This window comes from Pituophis catenifer, unplaced genomic scaffold, assembly GCF_029215685.1.
Source record: "Pituophis catenifer annectens isolate HBS135680 unplaced genomic scaffold, rPitCat1.0.hap2 SCAF_1, whole genome shotgun sequence".
NCBI lineage: Eukaryota > Metazoa > Chordata > Lepidosauria > Squamata > Colubridae > Pituophis > Pituophis catenifer.
This window is the reverse complement of record NW_027256881.1, coordinates 264,727,221-264,746,273: the sequence shown is the minus strand read 5'-3', so window position 1 is coordinate 264,746,273 and position 19,053 is coordinate 264,727,221. Positions and strand designations below refer to the sequence as shown.

The 19,053-nt window shown below is 37.9% G+C and overlaps 1 protein-coding gene across 2 annotated transcripts in view; it reads left to right on the top strand.

Annotated features, from left to right (window-relative positions):
• The window catches only part of NAV2 (neuron navigator 2), a 298,412-nt gene that overhangs the window by 146,640 nt on the left and 132,719 nt on the right, over positions 1–19,053 (top strand). For both annotated transcript variants that reach the window (XM_070935086.1, XM_070935079.1), the window contains 4 exons: positions 894–2,061; positions 4,186–4,304; positions 10,653–10,761; positions 12,095–12,484. In XM_070935086.1, coding sequence (XP_070791187.1) covers positions 894–2,061; positions 4,186–4,304; positions 10,653–10,761; positions 12,095–12,484 — 1,786 coding nt within the window. The remainder of the gene's footprint in view (positions 1–893; positions 2,062–4,185; positions 4,305–10,652; positions 10,762–12,094; positions 12,485–19,053) is intronic.

Sequence of the window (19,053 nt, the reverse complement as noted above, 5' to 3'; positions counted from 1 at the left end):
GTATGCGATTCTGGTTTTATTTTGTTTGATTCTTGTTACATTTGGAATTGTTTGTTCAATTATTTTTCAGGATTGTCAAGCTGGATGGTTCCATACACACTGAGTTCATGTTTGTTTCTTTATTTAAAATATAGCTTTGGTTAGACAGCTTCCAAACTATATCACTATAATGGGGGTAAACATGCAAATGTAGATTGGGTGATTCAGAGCAGTTAAGAAAAAGATGGAGTTTTCAGTAAACTTGCAATTGAAATAAAACCTTTAACAATTTTAATTGCCAAAATTAAATTATTATATTAGTCTCTCCCCAAAAAACCTGATCTTAATTCAAGTCCAAAAATAGATGATAGATAGATAGATAGATAGATAGATAGATAGATAGATAGATAGATAGATAGATAGATAAATAGAGGGAGGGAGGGAGAGCGGGAGGGAGGGGGGGAGTGTGGGTGGATGGATAGATAGAGAGATAGATAGAATATAAAATGTCATTTCTGTTTTTTGAAATACTGTCAAATACTGAAATACTGTGAAAGCAAATCATGTTGACCTGAAGCTTTTGTCTAAATCTAAAGTGCCAACAATGAGCCGACCTGGCACAGTGGTTAGGGTGCAGTACTGCAGTTACTTCAGCTGACTGCTAGTTCAGCAGATCAGTGGATCAAATCTCACCGGTTCAAGGTTGACTCAGCCTTCCATCCTTCTGAGGTGGGTAAAATGAGGACCCAGATTGTTGGGGGCAATATGCTATTTAGTATACTGTCTTTGGTGTAAGCCACCCTGAGTCCTCGGAGAGTGGGCGGCATAGAAATATGAATAAATAAATAAATAAATAAATAAATAAATAAATAAATAAATAAATCTTGTATCTTATTTTTTCTCTCTCTCCCCAGAACCAGCAGACAGTTTAGATCCCCAACCCACAGGAATGAATGAAAATGCAACCTCTTTGGTTCAAAGCAGCAGTAGCAACAATGCTGCCAGTTGCAATAATTCTTCAGCCATCCCCCAGCCCAATTCTGCAGTTAAACCTTGGCGCAGCAAATCATTAAGTGCTAAGCACACAACCACAACATCCACACTAACTGTAAAACAGCAGGTTCAGGAATCTCCCAAACCCGTCCCAGAGATGGTCAAAACTACTCCCAATGGTCAGAAATCAATGCTGGAGAAGTTGAAACTCTTCAATACAAAAGGGGGTTCCAAAGCAGTAGGGTCATCTCTTGAATGTCCGGGGTCTCGGGACACTAGTTGTGAAAGATTAGAGGGCCTCTCAAACTTTGAAGAAAGTGAGGAGATGGAGGCTGCAAATCGGAATTTAAACACCCCAGGACCCACATCAAATAGTCCCAAAATTGCACTTAAGGGAATTGCACAACGGACATTTAGTCGGGCTCTGACCAATAAAAAGAGTTCCCCAAAGGGCAATGAAAAAGAGAAAGAGAAACAGAAAGAAAAAGAAAAAGAAAAAGAAAAGGAAAAGGAAAAAGAAAAGGAAAAGGAGAAAGAAAAGGAAAAAAACAAAGATGTGGCCAAGAGAACTTCCGTGATAGAAAAAGCTGACATGAAAGAAGAGCTGAAGGAAGAACAGGTCCCTCCTGCTGTAAACGAAATGCCAAAAAAATCCTCCAAGATAGCAAGCTTTATCCCAAAAGGAGGAAAGCTCAACAGTGCCAAGAAAGAAGCAGCTGCCCCTTCACATAGTGGAATACCAAAACCAGGGATGAAAAACACCACAGGGAAATCCTCAAGTGCCCCAAGTTGTTCTGCAAAGGAAGGTGAAAGAAGCCGAAGCGCAAAGCCAGCCTCCAGCCTCTCTCATCCAAAAGCACAATTAGATTGCAAGAATTCAAGTTCCACGTCAAGTTTAGCCTCCACTGATGGGAGAGGAATGGGAGGCTGGTCAGCTTTAAGTTCCAGCAGCAGCAGCCATGCTGTCAATGGGCCAACTAATAGTACCACCCAGACAACAGGAAGCAATACTGTGAGTGTTCAGCTACCTCATCCGCAACAGCAATACAGCCATCCAAATACCGCCACAGTAGCTCCGTTCATGTACAGGTAAGGAGCACCTTTTAATCATGACTTGTCATATAGCTTTCTTGAAGGAGGAAGACAATCATAGTAACTGCTGAGTTGCTTGGTGCTATTTATTTTAAACAGACATGGGCCACAGTGCATATTCTGAGATAATGGGAATGCAGTAGTCCTTGGAAGGTTGGCCAATTGCAGCCCCATCTAATTTTAGCCTTTTTACCTTGCTCTAACTCTGCTACTTTTTTTTGTAATGTGACCTTGGCATAACAGTTAATGGTTATGTGTAGCTTTTGACTTGAGAAAATATGGCACCATTTGGCTGAGGGTGATGTACTATTACATACAAGAAAAGTTTCCTTCTTCTCGTGTTGGTTCTCCTTCCCCTCCTCTTTTTCTTGAAGAAAAAGTGATAGGTAGGTAAGGAGAAAATTCATTATGGTGTAATCAATAATTTTATATTATCAAATCATAGTTTTGTTATCTTTGTGCCAAAACCTAATGGCATTGAATTGCTTTGGGTTCAGAATTAAAAATTATTCTCTGTAGTTATATGGTATCGACAGAAATATTCTGGCTTGATACATTGGTTAAAAGTAGATGCCAGCTTCACTGGTTTCATTGACATAATTCGATGGTAATCAACTAATCAGTTAATTACTATATTCCAGCATCAACCAAAGCCATAACCTGGACAACATTTTTGGAGGCTGAAAAAGTGAATTCAGTCTTGTCTGATGTGCCTTATGTGATTATAGATATATTAGTTAGAAAAAAAATTGAGAGCAAAAATGTTCAAGAAACAAAGTCAAAAAGGTGAAGTATGAGTTAATACAATAGATTATATGATTAAATAAAAATATTATACCTATGGCATGCCAGCTCCTCCTAAGAAGAAAGACCATCATACGAGCTTAATTTTCTACAGACTAGTTGTTACCTAACACCATTCATCTCACTCCAAATATTTTATTAGCCCAATTTCATCCATCATTAACAGCCATTATTACCTCAGTCCATAGATAAAGAGAGATGGGATGGGATGGGATGGGATGGGATGGGATGGGATGGGATGGGAGACCAGAACAGAACAGAACAGAACAGAATTTGGAAGGGACCTTGGAGGTTTTGTAGTCCAGCCCCCTGCTCAAGGAGGAGATCTTATCCATTTGAATAGAACAGAACAGAGCAGGAATACATCCATAGTCTTCTTTCACACATTCAGCCAAAATGGTATTGAAATAGAAGATGAAAAACCACGTGATTCTGTAAGTGGCCTGCAGTAGCATTGGTCTTTGTCTACAGTTCTTTTTTTTTTTTAATGAATGCATTGAGGCTTTCTATTTATGTGAAGTAATGGTGTTTGTTGGTCCAAACTAACGTAGTGGGGGTGGGGGAGGGCTCCAGTATACTATTGAAATGCTACCTAAGGCAATAAAAAATCCAGCATATAGGTGTGAACATGGAAAATTCATATTCTGTTTTGTTTGTTTATAATGCCAGGGATAGAGAGGTATAAATCAGTGAAAAGGCAGTCACCACCAGTATTCAATATTTCTTATCTTATTCCGTTTCAACTAATTCCTCAAAGAACCATTAGAAAAATGAATTAGAAAATTCTGTCTATATTGGCCATTTGCAAATGATATCATATCTTTGTTGCAGAATTTCATATAATTTTTAATAAAATATTTTCCTCCTTTAATAGCTATGATAGAAATGAAATAAATAAGTAGATAAAGAATAGCCAGCATGAATAATTCATATTTCATTGAACTCTCTTGCCCTCTGTTGGATGATGGCCAGCAGTGTAGACTATTGATCTGATTGGAAACTTAATTTAGTACAGAAGTTATTTAAAATGATGGCAGAAGGCCTTTTGACAGCAGAAATTTCATATTTTTTACGGTTCAGTGCCTGTTTCCATTTCTAGGACATAGCACAACGTGGGACTAATAAATTATGTACAGTCAGCCTGCTAGTGTATCCTGTGGAAAAGACACAATGCTATACTGGAAAGCATTGTTATATTTACGCCAGACTTCTTTTTGTCGAATGAATGAATGAATGAATGAATGAATGAATGAATGAATGAATGAATGAATGAATGAATGTGTTTTCCTTTTGCTTTACCTCTATTTTGTACTTCAGATCCCAGACAGACAATGAAGGAAATATAACAGCAGAGTCCAGTACTGGAGGAGGAAGCACAAACATGGAATCTGCTCCCTGCACAAAAACTGGACAACCTATTGTAGAAGATCTTTCTGGTAAGAGATAGGATATGTTGAGGGTATTGGCTCTCTGAATCAGAGGATTTAAAAAATATGCTTTTCCAGAAGGTTTCCTTTGTTATTTAAGTTGTTGCTTTCATAAGAGTGAGGACAGCATGCATATTTATTCCTGATGTTTCATGTTTACTGAGTTTTTCAGTATTTTGGCTGCAAAAGCAGCTAATCTCAGGTTCTTATTCAGGAAAGTCAAATAGGAAACACTATTTTCTGAATACAGTTAGGATATTCACCTATTATGTAAATCCTTACCAATGAGCTTTTTTAAAAAATATTATACCTAATTTAGTAAAAATGCCCACTTGTGCTTCTTTTCAATGTTAATTCTGCATTAAATAACTATTGTGAAGTTTATGTAAAATGGCCAGAATGTTTTATTTAATTATTTAAAAAATAACCCACCCACCCCACAAAACTGTGGATCTGAAGTATTGTTCTAGACCAGGGGTCCCCAACCCCCAGGCCATGGCCTACTCAGAATTGGGCTGCATGAGTGGCTGGCCGGAGCACATGCACAGCTCAACATCCATAAGCGGCGGGCTGTGGGCACTTGCGCACATATGACCCGGCCCACCACATGTGCCAGCTCGCTGCTCGTGCAAAGGCTGCGTGCACGCATGCACTGGCCCACTAGTTACAAGGGCTGTGTGCATGTTTGCGCAGGTCCACCACTCATGCAAGGGCTGTGTGTGTGCGGGTGACATCCCACAACTCACGCAAGGGCTGCATGTGCGCACATGGCCCACCACTCACAGGGCCCAGTTATCCCCCCTCCCTGCCCCAGCTGGGCCACTAAGCTGCAAATGTTGGGGACTGCTGCTCTAGACATTGTCTGAACTCCTAATATTTAAGTAAAGTGTTTTGATTCTTGAAATAGCAATTGTATGTTCAAAGGCCTAATACTATGAAGGATTCTTAAAATGTGGGTATGTATGTATGTTATATTGAGGCTAGTTAACTATAAACATATAGGAGGAGAGCAGTGGCTCACGAAGTTAGAATTGGCAGGCTTGTGTTCAAGACCCATTGCTGCTGCAGGGCGAGGTGAGCTCCCATCACACACTCCAGCTCCTGCTGAACGAGCAGTTCAAAAGCAGGTGACCACAAGCAGATTAATGGGTACCACTTCAGTGGGCAACTACACAGGGAAATGAATGGAGCCCTCAATTGGGTGTTCCCCAGGCAATGGTGATATCACTGGCAAATCCTTTCTGGGGGGGGGGAAAACTATAAACATTGCATTCATAATAGAAGTATTCCAAATTTTTGTATATTCCGTGTCTAAAAATGGAAATACAATGCTAACTGCTCCTATTATTTCAGTATAGTTTTTATGCTGAAAAAAACCACCTATGATGGCAATAGTTTCTAGATAAGACTTGAAATGCCTAAAATAGCCTAAAATTACTGAAGCTCTAAGCCATGTATTCTCACTTGGCAGTAATGTCAAATATGTTTAAGTTTTAAGTGCCTTATGTAAAAGCAGGGTTTTATCTATACACCTCTAAACTCTTTTAAGTATCTTCAGCTCAACCTCTTTTAGAGAATACATTTTCCAGTGCTTTATCAAGAATTTAAAAGTAGTTAACGGTACCCTCTGAATCTGAAGTCAGCTAAATACATGGAAAGGAAGTTAGTAATTATTCAACATGCTCTTTATCAGAGTTGGTGCTAAGCATTTTCTAAGTTTATTTTGTTATTTAGGCTGGAGATTCAGAATTTTTCTCTTGGTTTCATATGGTATTCATTTGATTATTCTTGCCCTTCAAAAAACTAGTTTTCTGTGTTTGGGTAATTAAGTTGGTCTATCTTTAAGAGACTGGCTAGTATTTAGAAGTTACACAGATTTTGGAAAGTTTCCAACAGTTTCTGTTCTCACAATTAATCCTTCATCCACTAAGTTACTCACCCCAGTGTTCAGTTTTTGTATAGTTGCACCTAATTTATCATCCACCCAGGTTATGAATGTACAAAAGACTAGTAAAGATTTTCATATAGTATAGATTATTATTATTTAGCCATATATGAACTCTGAACAATATTTTCATGAAGACAAGTACCTAGTGCTATTCAGTGGATTTCTAAATAGACTTTTAATAAAATATGTACAGTACGGATATAAAAGAAGCAGTTAAAGATAACAAGTGGGATTTGGTATTTCTACAGCTGACCCAAGCTCTATCATTTCAGCCCAGAGATACATTTGACAAATTCAGTTATATATCATTCCCTGGGAATTTTAGAAGTTGCTGTTCCAACATATCTAAAGGGCAATAGATTGAGAAGGCTGAATGGACCTAAATTAACAACTCCACAAGCCTCTTGTTGTACTTCCATTCATATTTTATTTGTTTATTAAAAAGATTTATATGGCCACCTCTCTTAAACAAGCAGATGACAACAACAAAACTGATAACCATAAAACAATCATAAAGCACTATAACAAAAACTTGCACCTTAAGAATCTCCTAATGATACCTTGCAGCAACCTCCAATTACCCTCATTGCATACTTTCTCTCTATAGAATGTTACATTAGCACAGGGGTGAAATGCTCCCGGTTCGGACCGGATCACCCGATCCGGTAGCAATGGAGGCAGGTGGTTCAGAGAACCGGTAGCAAAAATCTCTGCCCCCCCCACCCCCCCATTCCCAGCTGAGTCCCAGCTCAATCATCAGAGGCTCTTTTTTTTAGTTTTTAAAAGCATTTTTTCTACAACCTCTTCAGCCAAAAAAATGCTTTTAAAAGTAAAAAAAAAAAAGCCTCTGATGATTGCGCGGCTCAGCTGGGATCATCAAAGGCTTTTAAAAGCATTTTTTTAAAAAATGCTTTTAAGAACTTCTGACGATCCAAGCTGAGTTGCCTGATCGGCAGAGGCTTTTAAAAGAAAAAAAGCCTCTGCCGATCAGGCAACTCAGCTGGGATCATCAGAGCCTTTTGAAAGTATTTTTTAACAACCTCTTCGCCGAAGAGGTTGTAGAAAAAATGGTTTTAAAAGAAAAAAAAATGGCCATGCCCACCCAGTCACATTACCCCCCCACTAAGCCACGCCCACAGAACTGGTAGTAACAAATTTTAGATTTCACCACTGCGCTAGCACCTCGGTAAAAAGCCAGGTGTTTATAATCTTTCAAAAGGCTAAAAGAATGGGAGCCTGCCAAATCACTTGAGGAAGGATATTCCACAAGATTAGGGGCAGGCACGAAAAAGACACACTTGCAAGGTCCAAGTAGGTGGCAAGATTTCAGGGAAGGGACCTGGACAGGGGTGGGTTCTACTTACCTTTACTACTGGTTCTCAATGGGATTGCGTGTGCAAGTGAAACAAGCATGTGCACCTTGCTTCTGCGCATGCACAGATCACCGATGACAACATCAGGGCAGTGGGCGGGGCCTCTTGCCGATTTTACTACCGGTTCTTGTGAACTGGTCCAAACCGGGGGCAACCCACCACTGAACCTGAACATTTATTTATTTATTTATTTATTTATTTATTTATTTATTTATTTATTTATTTATTTATTTATTTATTTACCGCCCTTCTCCTGAAGGACTAAGGGCGGTGAACAGCCAAGATCAAATACATAAATATAAAAATTAAAAACAATTTAAAACCAGATTAAATACTTTGGCCCATAATTAAAAACATCCCATTAAAATCCAATTTAAAATTTAAAACCATTAAAATTAGGCTAGCATTATATGACCTAGTGGAACAAGCAGATATTTTTAGGGAGAGTTGGTCATGTCTCGTGCCATTTAGGCTTTAAAGATCATAACCAGCAAATCCAACTGTACCCAGAAGGAAACTGGGAGCTTGTATAGCTCGCGCCATGGAGGTATAACATGACTAACTTATGAACACCCAAAACTGTACCCACCACTACCTGCTAGATCAGTTGTAATTTCCCTAGTGGTTTCCAAGGACAGCCCCAAGTAAAACACATTGTAATAATCCAACTGGGAAATGACTAAGGTATAAGTGACTGTGAGTATGACCTCCTAGTCCAGGAAGGGGCTCATTGGTGCACAAGATAAATCTGTGCAAAGACATCCCTAGCCAAAGCTGCCATCCTCTCATCAAGCAGCAGCCATGAGTCCAGGAGAATCCCCAAGTCTCTGCATTGATGGGCAGCTGCTGAGAACTCAAGGGTCAATAGGGAGTGGATTGTCCATGGTAGGGGTCTATGCTCTCTAAGTCCAAAGCATGTATTTCTTTTCAAAGTTCCTAATTTTGAGAAGATGCAAGGCTAATTTGCATTGATTGTAAACTGAGTTTAAAGTTTCCACTCATTCCAGAAAGTTTTTTTTTAAAAAAGAATTTGAAAAAATGAATAGAAATCTACCATGCAGTAATCAGCCCTTTCAAACTGCCATCTATTCTTTCCACCAAATGCTAGCATTCTTTATATTAATTTTTCCTTATCAGACTCTTCTGCACTAATCTTAATTTTTTTTTTTTTGATGGAAGTTATTCACATTTTTAATAAAGGATTACTAAGGTTTCAAAACTAAGGTTACAAAAGGCTCTTCGGGTTTCACAAAATTCTTGGTAAACCTGGATTTAGGACAAATATTAACGAAGTGTTTGAGACTTTTTATCCCTACACAAATTTACTCAGTCTATTAGAAGAGTAAAAGAGGCTTGTCTCCCAGTCATTGTGTCCCACCAGGATTCTATGAAACTACACCAGTATCTTCACAGAAGGTAGATTTTTCATTGGCTGCTCCCACTTTGTAAAATTACTTTTGGCCTGAATTTAATCAAGCATCATTTTTCCCCCATTTCCTGGTGAAGTTGTGGCTTTTTCTTCTGCTTTTTGCTGGATTTTTTCAGTTTATTTATTAATTAGTGCTGAGACTTCTGATTGACTGATATTTTAAAATGTATTCTATCTCTATTAGCTGCATTAAGGGCGTTTTAAATAACACACAAAAAACCTGGAGTAAAATACTTTAAATAAAGTTACATTGAAATAAGTGGCATGGAGAAGAGAGGTTTTTTTTTTTTTCAGGCTTGTAGAGCTCAGCCTTGTCTTTTGTGATGATCACTCGAAATGTTTTTGTAGACTAAGGTTGTATTACTCCATGGATGTTTACCTTTGAGGAAAACCTCTTGAATGAAATGAAACTTCTGAACTGAGACATGCTTTGATCTGGAAATAACTAAAACATATTTAGGTTCTCCCTAAATATGTTCTCCCTTTGGAAACATAAAGAGTGAACAACTGCTGTAATCTGTTTTTATGATTATAAGATTAAAAAATGAATTTTGGGTGGTGCACTAAAGCAATTCCTGCATTACTCCTTATTCTAAGACAGATATCCTTTGTTTATTAACTTTCTAGAGAGCTTCCAGGTGATATTCTTATCAGATTGATACGCTCCAGTATTTCTATGTTCCCCAAGTTCTTTTCTATTGAGAATACAGTCTGATAGATAACATAATCTTCCATTTCAATTTTATAAGTGGTAGATTCCAATCTGCCTGAAGTTATAAATTCTTGCATTCAGATAGCTTGTGTGTTTTTGCCATAAAATGTTTAATAAATATTCTTTAAAAAAAAAAAAAAAGAAGCCACTCATTCAGAAACAATGAGATTAATTTTTTTCAACTGTACATTGGATATCTCCAGAGATGATAAAATTGCAGGTTTAAAGGAATGGGAATCCAAACAGAAAACTTGCAGAACTTTTCAAACCCACGTTGATCTTTAGAACTTCTTTACAAGACCAGGCTACAAACATAATAGCAAGAGCCTGAGATTGTTTGGGGGTGAAGGAAATGAATATATTCATAAATAGCAATAGCACTTAGATTTATATGCCACACCATAGTGCTTTATACTTTATTTGGGCAGTTTACAATGTTGGCATATTGCCTCCAACAATCTGGGTCCTCATTTTACTGACCTCAGAAGGATGGAAAGATGGGTCAGCCTTGAGCTCCATCAGAATCAAACTGCAATACTCTAGTATTGCAAGCAAATTTTGGGCAGAGTTTGCCTGAAATACTGCATTCTAACCACTGCGCCATCAGGGCTTGTCCAATAATTCAAATAATTTTGAATTTTAAATACAATTCAGATTAGTGTACAACAGAGGCCTATGTTCATCAGATTTATTATACCCTACCATGTTTCATTCAAGATTAAATACCACTTACAAAAAAACGGAACAAAAAGAAAGCGTCTGCATCTGAGATAACATAAGAATAGAAAAGTATTTTTTTGAGTTGGAAATGTGAAATGTGTATGTATGTGCACAGGTGCATACTCTGCTGATAAACTCTAATTACTTCTTATCTAAAAATTGAATTTTTCCATAGCGGAAGATCCAGAAACACGCAGGTTACGAACTGTCAAGAATATAGCTGACCTTCGGCAAAACTTAGAAGAGACCATGTCTAGTTTACGAGGAACTCAGGTGTCCCATAGGTAAGAGACACGTTAATTTTATTTCTTTGCAAGGAATAGAACTACACTGCCCATTCTTTACTCTCTATTTCTGAAAAATTTTTATGAATGACTAATGGCAAAGATTAATTTGACTATACATTGTACTTCATTATTTTTCTTTTACGTGAAAAACTAGAATCTGTACCATATTAGGGCATAACTGAGATTAATGAAGAGTAAGTTTAGGAAGTGGAAGAAACCATTTCAGAGAGGGCTATATATAAAGGCTGAGTCTTGGAAAAATATTAGTTAAATATTTTTAGGTGATGTTTGAATAGAAAGGTGCAAAGGTTACTTTTTAAAAAGTTACCTAGGTTTACTTCTGAAACTCTTTTAACGTACTTTAACCAGATCTACATTATTGTGTTTAAACAAGCAGCTGAACTGCATTTGACCTGTTTGATAAGGCACATAGCTTGAATTCCTACCTGGCCTTTGGATAAACAAAGCTTTATAATTCTATTAATGAGGTATGCATGGTCATATTTTTAAAGCAGTGAAAAAGATTCACTGGTAATATTTCAAACAGAAATCAGAATTGTCTATTGTTGCATTATAGCACATAATAAAATTGCCAATTTAGGCAATCCACTAAATGCTTGGAAAGAAACCGCATCAAAGAAGTAGTATGATTCAACTGTGGAGTTTTACTTACCCAGACACACATAATTTATCCAAGCCCTCCTAATTTTTAAATAATACAAGCAAAATTCCAAAAATACAACAAACAGAAGACAAAATATGAAAAAGCCATCAGTAACGTAATACAACTAAAAAGTCCTTAAATCCCACCTAAAACTTGAAAGCTCAAAGCCAAATAGTTTTCTCAGAAGTAATATTTCCAAAGATACTTTCTGCCCCAACTATAAAAAAAGAAAGAAAAGAAACTTTAGATTTTAAACCCAGCCTAAAATGAATTCACTGTTGGAAAGGCTCCCTAACAAGTTCAGTTTGATAGGTTAGTCATTAAAGTTTCACAGCCATTTATTGTTTTAAAGGAGATTTCAGCACTATACAGAGCATTGGTAAATAATGCATTAACAATAAATAGTTATGGTTGACATCTTCAACCAAAGGTCTCATCAAGGAAGCGCCATAACACAACTGCATCTAAGATGTAAAGTGGACTTCTGTAGATTGCCTTGACAAAATATGTTTCCTTATATAGCCAAAATTTAATGTTCCTCTGCCCCATAGTTTATTAGCAAGATTAAAAAAAAACCCTTTCTTGCTTTTCTTTCATCCCAGATATCTAGTATTTAAAATATTTAAATAAAATATTTCTAACATTTGAATCTTTTCCTATTTTAAGCACCTTGGAGACCACCTTTGATACCAATGTCACCACTGAAATCAGCGGACGCAGCATCCTCAGTTTGACTGGTAGGCCAACACCCTTATCTTGGAGACTTGGGCAGTCCAGTCCCCGTCTCCAGGCAGGTGATGCTCCATCAGTGGGTAATGGGTATCCTCCAAGAGCCAATGCCAGCCGATTCATCAATGCAGAACCAGGACGTTACATGTATTCAGCACCATTGAGAAGACAGCCAACATCTCGGGACAATAATGTTTGCCACGTGGATATCACAGACAAAGGAGGTGTTGAAGTAGATCTTGAAGGAATCAACATGGATGCTACAGGTTATATGAGTGATGGAGATGTCCTTGGGAAAAATATAAGGACTGATGATATTACAAGTGGGTAAGTACAATCAAACCTGTTTGTTATTTTTTTAAAAAATATTCTCTGCTTTTGAGATCAAATGAAAGGGCCTGGTGGCTCAGCAGACTGATAGCATTGTGATTAACACCAGCTGTCTGCAATTACTGTAAGTTTGAATCTCACCAGGCTCAAGGTTGACTCAGCCTTCCATCCTTTCTAAGGTAGGTAAATTGAGGACCCAGTTTGTGGGGGCAATAAGCTGACTTTGTATAAATATACAAAAGTATGAAGGCTATTACTTAACGCATTGTAAGCCGCCCTGAATCTCCGGAGAAGGGCGGCATATAAATCAAATTAAAAAAAAAAATAGTTACAACAATTGAATTTAGTTATGAATTTAGTTTAAAAGATGTGATATATTAAGAATATATTGGTTAAATATATGGTAGCTCATTATGGTTATTGATGAGATAGTCCAGGTTTAGAAGTAAGGATCAGAAAAAAGAGCTAGTGATGATAACAAAATAAAAGTAATTTTTCACAGATTCTGTAGTAGTAAGGTATATATCTGATTGAGCAATATGATTGTAAAACCACTTGAAGTAATGGGCTCCCTTTCTGTACACCTTTTCAAGAAGTCTAGACAGCCATTTGTTGTGGGTACTTCAGAAGATAAATACGTTAGTTTAAACTGCCTTTTCCGTTTCTATGAAATTGTTACCTAATTCACTGAAAATTTTGTTTAGTTGTGAGCCTCTGAATGGGCTTTAATAAAAGAAAATATATGTTTATAGCTCCATCTAGCGGTGAGCAATTTCCTTAATAAATCTGCATCTTAAGTTGAACCCTAAGTTTCCTTCCATTTAACTGTTATTGTAGGACAGAAGGGGAAATTCTATCTTTGAGTTACATGTAAAAATTAAAATAATCAGGAAGAGTAGGTTGCTTCTGACATTTACAATGGCTGAATTATGCTTAAGGCATACTGAAAAACAGTACTTATAACTAAATGTATTTTTTAATAACTGAATTTCAGCTAGTACCCCACATTTATTTAGTAGGAACTATAAGCATTGTGCTAGATAGAAGTAACATCTGATGCCTGACATATTTGAACATTAGAATAGGTGTATTAGATGAGGCTTGGTCCAGCATTTTGCTTGTCACTGTGGCCAACCACAGGATAGATGGAAATGCTATTCTGGGTACAATAGAAGGTATAGCTTTCATCAGTTATCCCATGTATACAAGTAGTCCTTGACTTACAAGCATAATGGAACCTGTGCATTATGGTCATAAGTTATGACAATAGTAAAGGAAGTCACTCGCATGAGCTACCGAATTTTATAACCTATTTTGCAGTGGTTGTTAAGCAAAATGCTGTGGTCATAAAATGGTCATAAAGTGAACCAATTGTTTGCTACGGGCCAGTTTTGCCAAAAAGCAGAAATAAATGCCTCTTTTTGGCAAAACCATCATAAAATGCGGTCACATGACCATTTGATGATTAAGCAGCCAGAAATGTGGATCTGTTGCTGAGTGCCCAACATACAGTCTCATCACGGTGGTGAAGGAGGCATCAGAATTTCAGAACCAGGTTATAAGTACCCCTGTTGGAAGTCCACTGTTACTTCAAACAACCACTCAGCAACTTAGTCGTAAGTTAAGGACTAGCCATATATAAAAGTGATTGAGATGTTAAGTATTAGCCTATAAATTTCTCAGAAATTTCCCAGGGATCAAACTAAAGGATTTATCTCACTTTTGGGGCTTTCTGGGAGTTGAAGTTCACATATCTAGCTGACTGGGAAAGCAGATCTAGGAAATAGAACACTCATTGCCATTCGTTCTGTTTCTCTGGCTGTGTTGATAATTTACCTGAGAAAGACGCAGCTTCTTTATTACTGGCAAGTCTTTTCTGTCTGTCAGATGAATTCCCGGATAGGGGTTTTTTGGAGTCTGAGAATAAGCAAATGTCATAGTCTGCTTAGAAACATTGGAATAGAAGCTTAGTTGTGGAACAGGGAAACTAAATTCTGCAAAGTTGCTTTTGGGATTGTATGGCGCAGGGGTCAGCAACCTGCAGCTCTGGAGCCGCCTGTGGCTTTTTCACCCCTCTGCTGTGGCTCCATGTCACTCAAAATATGCACCACAGCTGCCAATGTGTGACACCCACCGGCATGCGATTTATTGAGCTTTTCTACCCCCGGTAGGCCAACCATGGATAAATCCAAGAAAAGAAAAATTTAAGAAGACAGAACATTTAATTCAACTACATATGCTAATTTTGTAGCCGCTCAAGAAATAATCAGGCACAGGAAGGGTTTTGTGGCTCCCGCTGTTTTCTTTTCTGTGGGAAACGGGTCCAAATGGCTCTTTGAGTGTTTAAGTTTGCAGACCCCTGATATAGCATATGGGCTAATATTAATGCTTGCCCAAAGGAAGTCAGCATTCCACTACCACCATTATAAAGACAGCTTTGGCTGAGCTTTCAAAATGTAATGTGGGACATAAACTGTTTTGCCTCCAGGGAAAGGGAGTTAACATACTAAACAATGCAATCACCTAATCATACTGGACTAGTGTCTACACAGTTACAAACAGATGTTTTTGTAACATCACTTTTATGATTCATGCCTTCCAGATGTCCATAATGTGGAGAAAATGAGGAAGACGTATTTCTTACTGTGATAGAATTAATTTGGGTAGCACTTGTCTTTTCAATTAAATGTATTTAGGGAAACATCTAGGTGTATGTAGATGTGTGGGATTTTTTGTGTGTGTGCAGTAAATGCATTTGCAAAATATCTAACATGTCATTCTTGAAGACAGTGGTGGTGTTGTTAGTTGCAAAGTCGTGTCTGACCCATCGTGACCCCATGGACAACATTCCTCCAGGCCTTAGGGCCTCTACCATCCCCTGGAGTCCATTCAAGCTCACGCCTACTGCTTCAGTGACTCCATCCAGCCACTTCATTCTCTGTTGTCCCCTTCTTCTTTTGCCCTCAGTCTTTCCCAGCATTAGATTCTTCTCCAGTGAGTCCTTCCTTCTCATTAGGTGGCCAAAGTATTTGAGTTTCATCTTCAGGATCTGGCCTTCTAAAGAGCAGTCAGGGTTGATCTCCTCTAGGATTGACCGGTTTGATCGCCTTGAAGTCCAAGGGACTTGCAGGAGTCTTCTCCAGCACCATAGTTCAAAGGTCTCAATTCTTTGGTGCTCAGCCTTTCTTAAAAGACAGTAGTAGAGAATAGTAGAAGAAATTATCCTTCCTGGAAAGATGCATAGTGTTCTTCTATTTTGAAGTATGTCTACCAAAAAAAATTAGTAGTGAGGAGCCCTACAGCATTTGGGGAACAAAGGACTATAGTCCCCAGCTTTACACAATCGACATTTAGCAGTTTACACTTTTCAAAATAATGAAAAGCAAGATACCAAAATGAAATAATGAAAAGTTTACACTTTTCCAAAATAATGAAAAGCAAATCACCTGACCTTCACCTTTTTAAAAAGTAGAGAAGAAATCAGGAGTGAGAAAGCTGGGATATAATTGGTAACATGATACAGAATTAGGTGGACCTTGTTTAGATACAGAACAAGTTTTATCTATTCAGTAGAAAAACACATCTTCTCCAAACACACACCAAGTATTTGTCTCCATTTGGTTCCAAATTTATGGTACCCCTTCTGTACCCGACGTACATGATTAAAGAACATCTCTACCACAAAGTGTAGATCTCTTTGTTGAAAAAATAGCATTGATGTGACAACTATTGCATTATTTGAAAGAAAGAAAAGTGGTAACAACCTCATTTATTAAGGGAACTAATATTCCTTGTCTGACCTCCATCTCATTTTCTAAGCTGGGAAAATGTGTGGTTATCATTTGTTAGAAATCTCGTGAGAAAAGTGGATGAAGCAAGAACCACAATAAATCAAAAGCATAGAGGAAACTACACCCTAGCCTAGGAGAATTTGCAGAAACATTTTATGTTTCTTTAAAGAGAAGAACAAAAATTACTCAAGTTTTTTTCAGGCTAATTAACATTGTTTTTTGAATGTGGTATTTACCACTTTGACATGAGCAATTAAAAAAGTGAGGGGAAGTCCTGTTATGGAAACTGCTCAGGAAAACCCTTTGCTTTGTCTCAGTTTTCAGAATATATTTACAGCATGAATGCCCTTTGTTTAACTGATTTGTGTTCCGCTGTCATTTTCTAAGTGGTAAATCTCTTATATTTTTACTGGCAATTAGATAGGAGAGAGTGCCAAAATATTTGTTACAGCCACAACAAATCCAGTGGCCAAGAAAAATTGCTACACCTCCCCCATCTGTATTGGGTCATGGGAAATGTTGTAGAGACTTCACTTCCAGGTCTATCCATGCCAAATTCTGACAGGCAGCCTTGTAGGGTATCTTGAGGTTACAAATATTTTTTTTCCTGGCTTGTCACTATTTGAAAATATATATGACCTTGCTTTCTCTCTGAAAAATATAAGAGGCTTAGGTGCTTGTCCTGAAATCAATTAACTCAGCATAGAAAGTTGTCTTATCGTGGATACTGAAGATCAACACAATCAGTGAGCCTACATAGAGATTTTAAAAATGTTTCTGTAACTCAGTTTTCTCTTCAGGACTGAGACTAATTCAACTATCTCAATTAATTGCATGTGGATGTAGATTGGGATACATGCCCACAAACAAACGTGATCTCCTTACCTAGAAGTACAAGGTGTTGGCAGAGAAGGGTGTTTCCCTGCTGGTTCTTTTGTCAGTACAGTACAAGGAAGGTTCATCTTTCTTCGTAGTTCACACAATAGTTGCAAAACAACATGGAACGTGAGATGGCCCATTCTTCATTTTACAATTTCTTTCCACTTAACAGTTAATTGCCAGGCTATTCATCCTCACACTGAGGCAAGCCTTTTAATGAAAAGCTAAGTATAATCATGGGTTGAACCACCTGTAAAATATAAGGGTGGTTGCCGTATCCAAATAATATCAAGTTCCTAGAATCTATGGACAGATTCTGTGGGTACGCGGTGGCTCAGGGCTAAGATGCTGAGCTTGTCGATCAAAAGGTCAGCAGTTCAGCGGTTCGAATCCCTAGTGCCGCATAATGGGGTGAACTCCCGTTCTTGCCCCAGCCTCTGCCAACCTAGCAGTTCGAAAGCACATAAAAAATGCAAGTAGAAAAATAGGGACCACCTTTGGTGGGAAGTAACAGCGTTCCGTGCGCCTTTGGCGTATAGTCATGCCAGCCATTTGGCCATGGAATTGTCATCAGACAGCACTGGCTCTTCAGCTTGGAAACGGAGATGAGCACTGCCTCCTAGAGTCAGGAACGACTAGCACGTATGTGCTTTACCTTTATCTTTATGGACAGATTACTTATGATTTTAAACTCCACCTAGATCCCTAGAATCCAATTCACAGTGACAAAAATTACCCACAGACTTCAATAATAAAAATGCCATTTTTGGATATTGCTGTTCTCCTTTTGAATTTTTTATAAAATAATGATCAAGGTTAATTCATTTGTAAATTTTTGAATCTGTTTTTTATAATGTCTCAGCAGGTGGCAGCATCTCACTAATGTTGTCTGAATTAAAACCTAAGAGGATCAGGCCTAGTTAGCAGTTTAATGGGAGACTATCGGGGAATATCAAGTCTATAGACTTGACTAGGAAGACAACAATATACTATGGCCAAGAAAATTGCAGTTTGTCCATGTAATCATCTAATGCTGATCACAACTTGGCAAGCTATTACTTTGATTTTTTTCATAACAAAGAACATATTCAAAAAGACCATCAAGGCCTTTTGCCCCCTTTATCATTCTGATGTTCTTCTCATCTCTTCTTAAAGCTACCAAAACTGTTCTGAAAAGTTCAAGCGCATTTTGGTTACCTTAGTCGATCAGCACCAATCCAACCTACACCCCTTACAACATGAAAAAGTTAAGGGTGAATGTACAATCTCTCTAGCAGCAGCTTGTGCGCCTTTTCTGTTTTAGTCTTTATATTGCCTTATACATCTGAGGTCCTTGTTTGATGCTTTAGAAATATGAAATTAGGTTCTTTAATGAAAGCAAAATCATGCATTTTTCAAAAACAAAACGTTAACATGAATGTGCAGTCATACCCCAACCAAAAGGAAAACAATAAGAAGATGGTTGATCAATTATGTTATGCATCATGGGAAAAAGCTGGCAAATTGTGAGAAAAGAAGAATAAAGAAAATACCAGGAAGTAAATGTGTTCCTTTCAATATTTAAGTTCCTTTTAGATATATATGTAATGGGATTCTTTTTTTCCACCACAAAGGCTTGTCTTCAATGGTAAATCATTTCTTCATGGAACAAATTAAAATCATAGTCCTTTAATTCACCAGTCTCAGGATAAGACAACTGTATCCATTCCTGTCATGTCATGCCCCCGTCAGCAACTGAATCTGTGGGGGAAGATGAGCTGGAACAAGAGCCAATGGAACTCAAGAAGGCAGTTCTGTTGGGCTTGGAGAAAACTGGGGAAGGGCTGAGTCAGTCCTGGCAAGGCTTTTCAGGATTAGAAAGGCTGGCAGACAGGGAGGAGCAGGAGAGACAGAGCT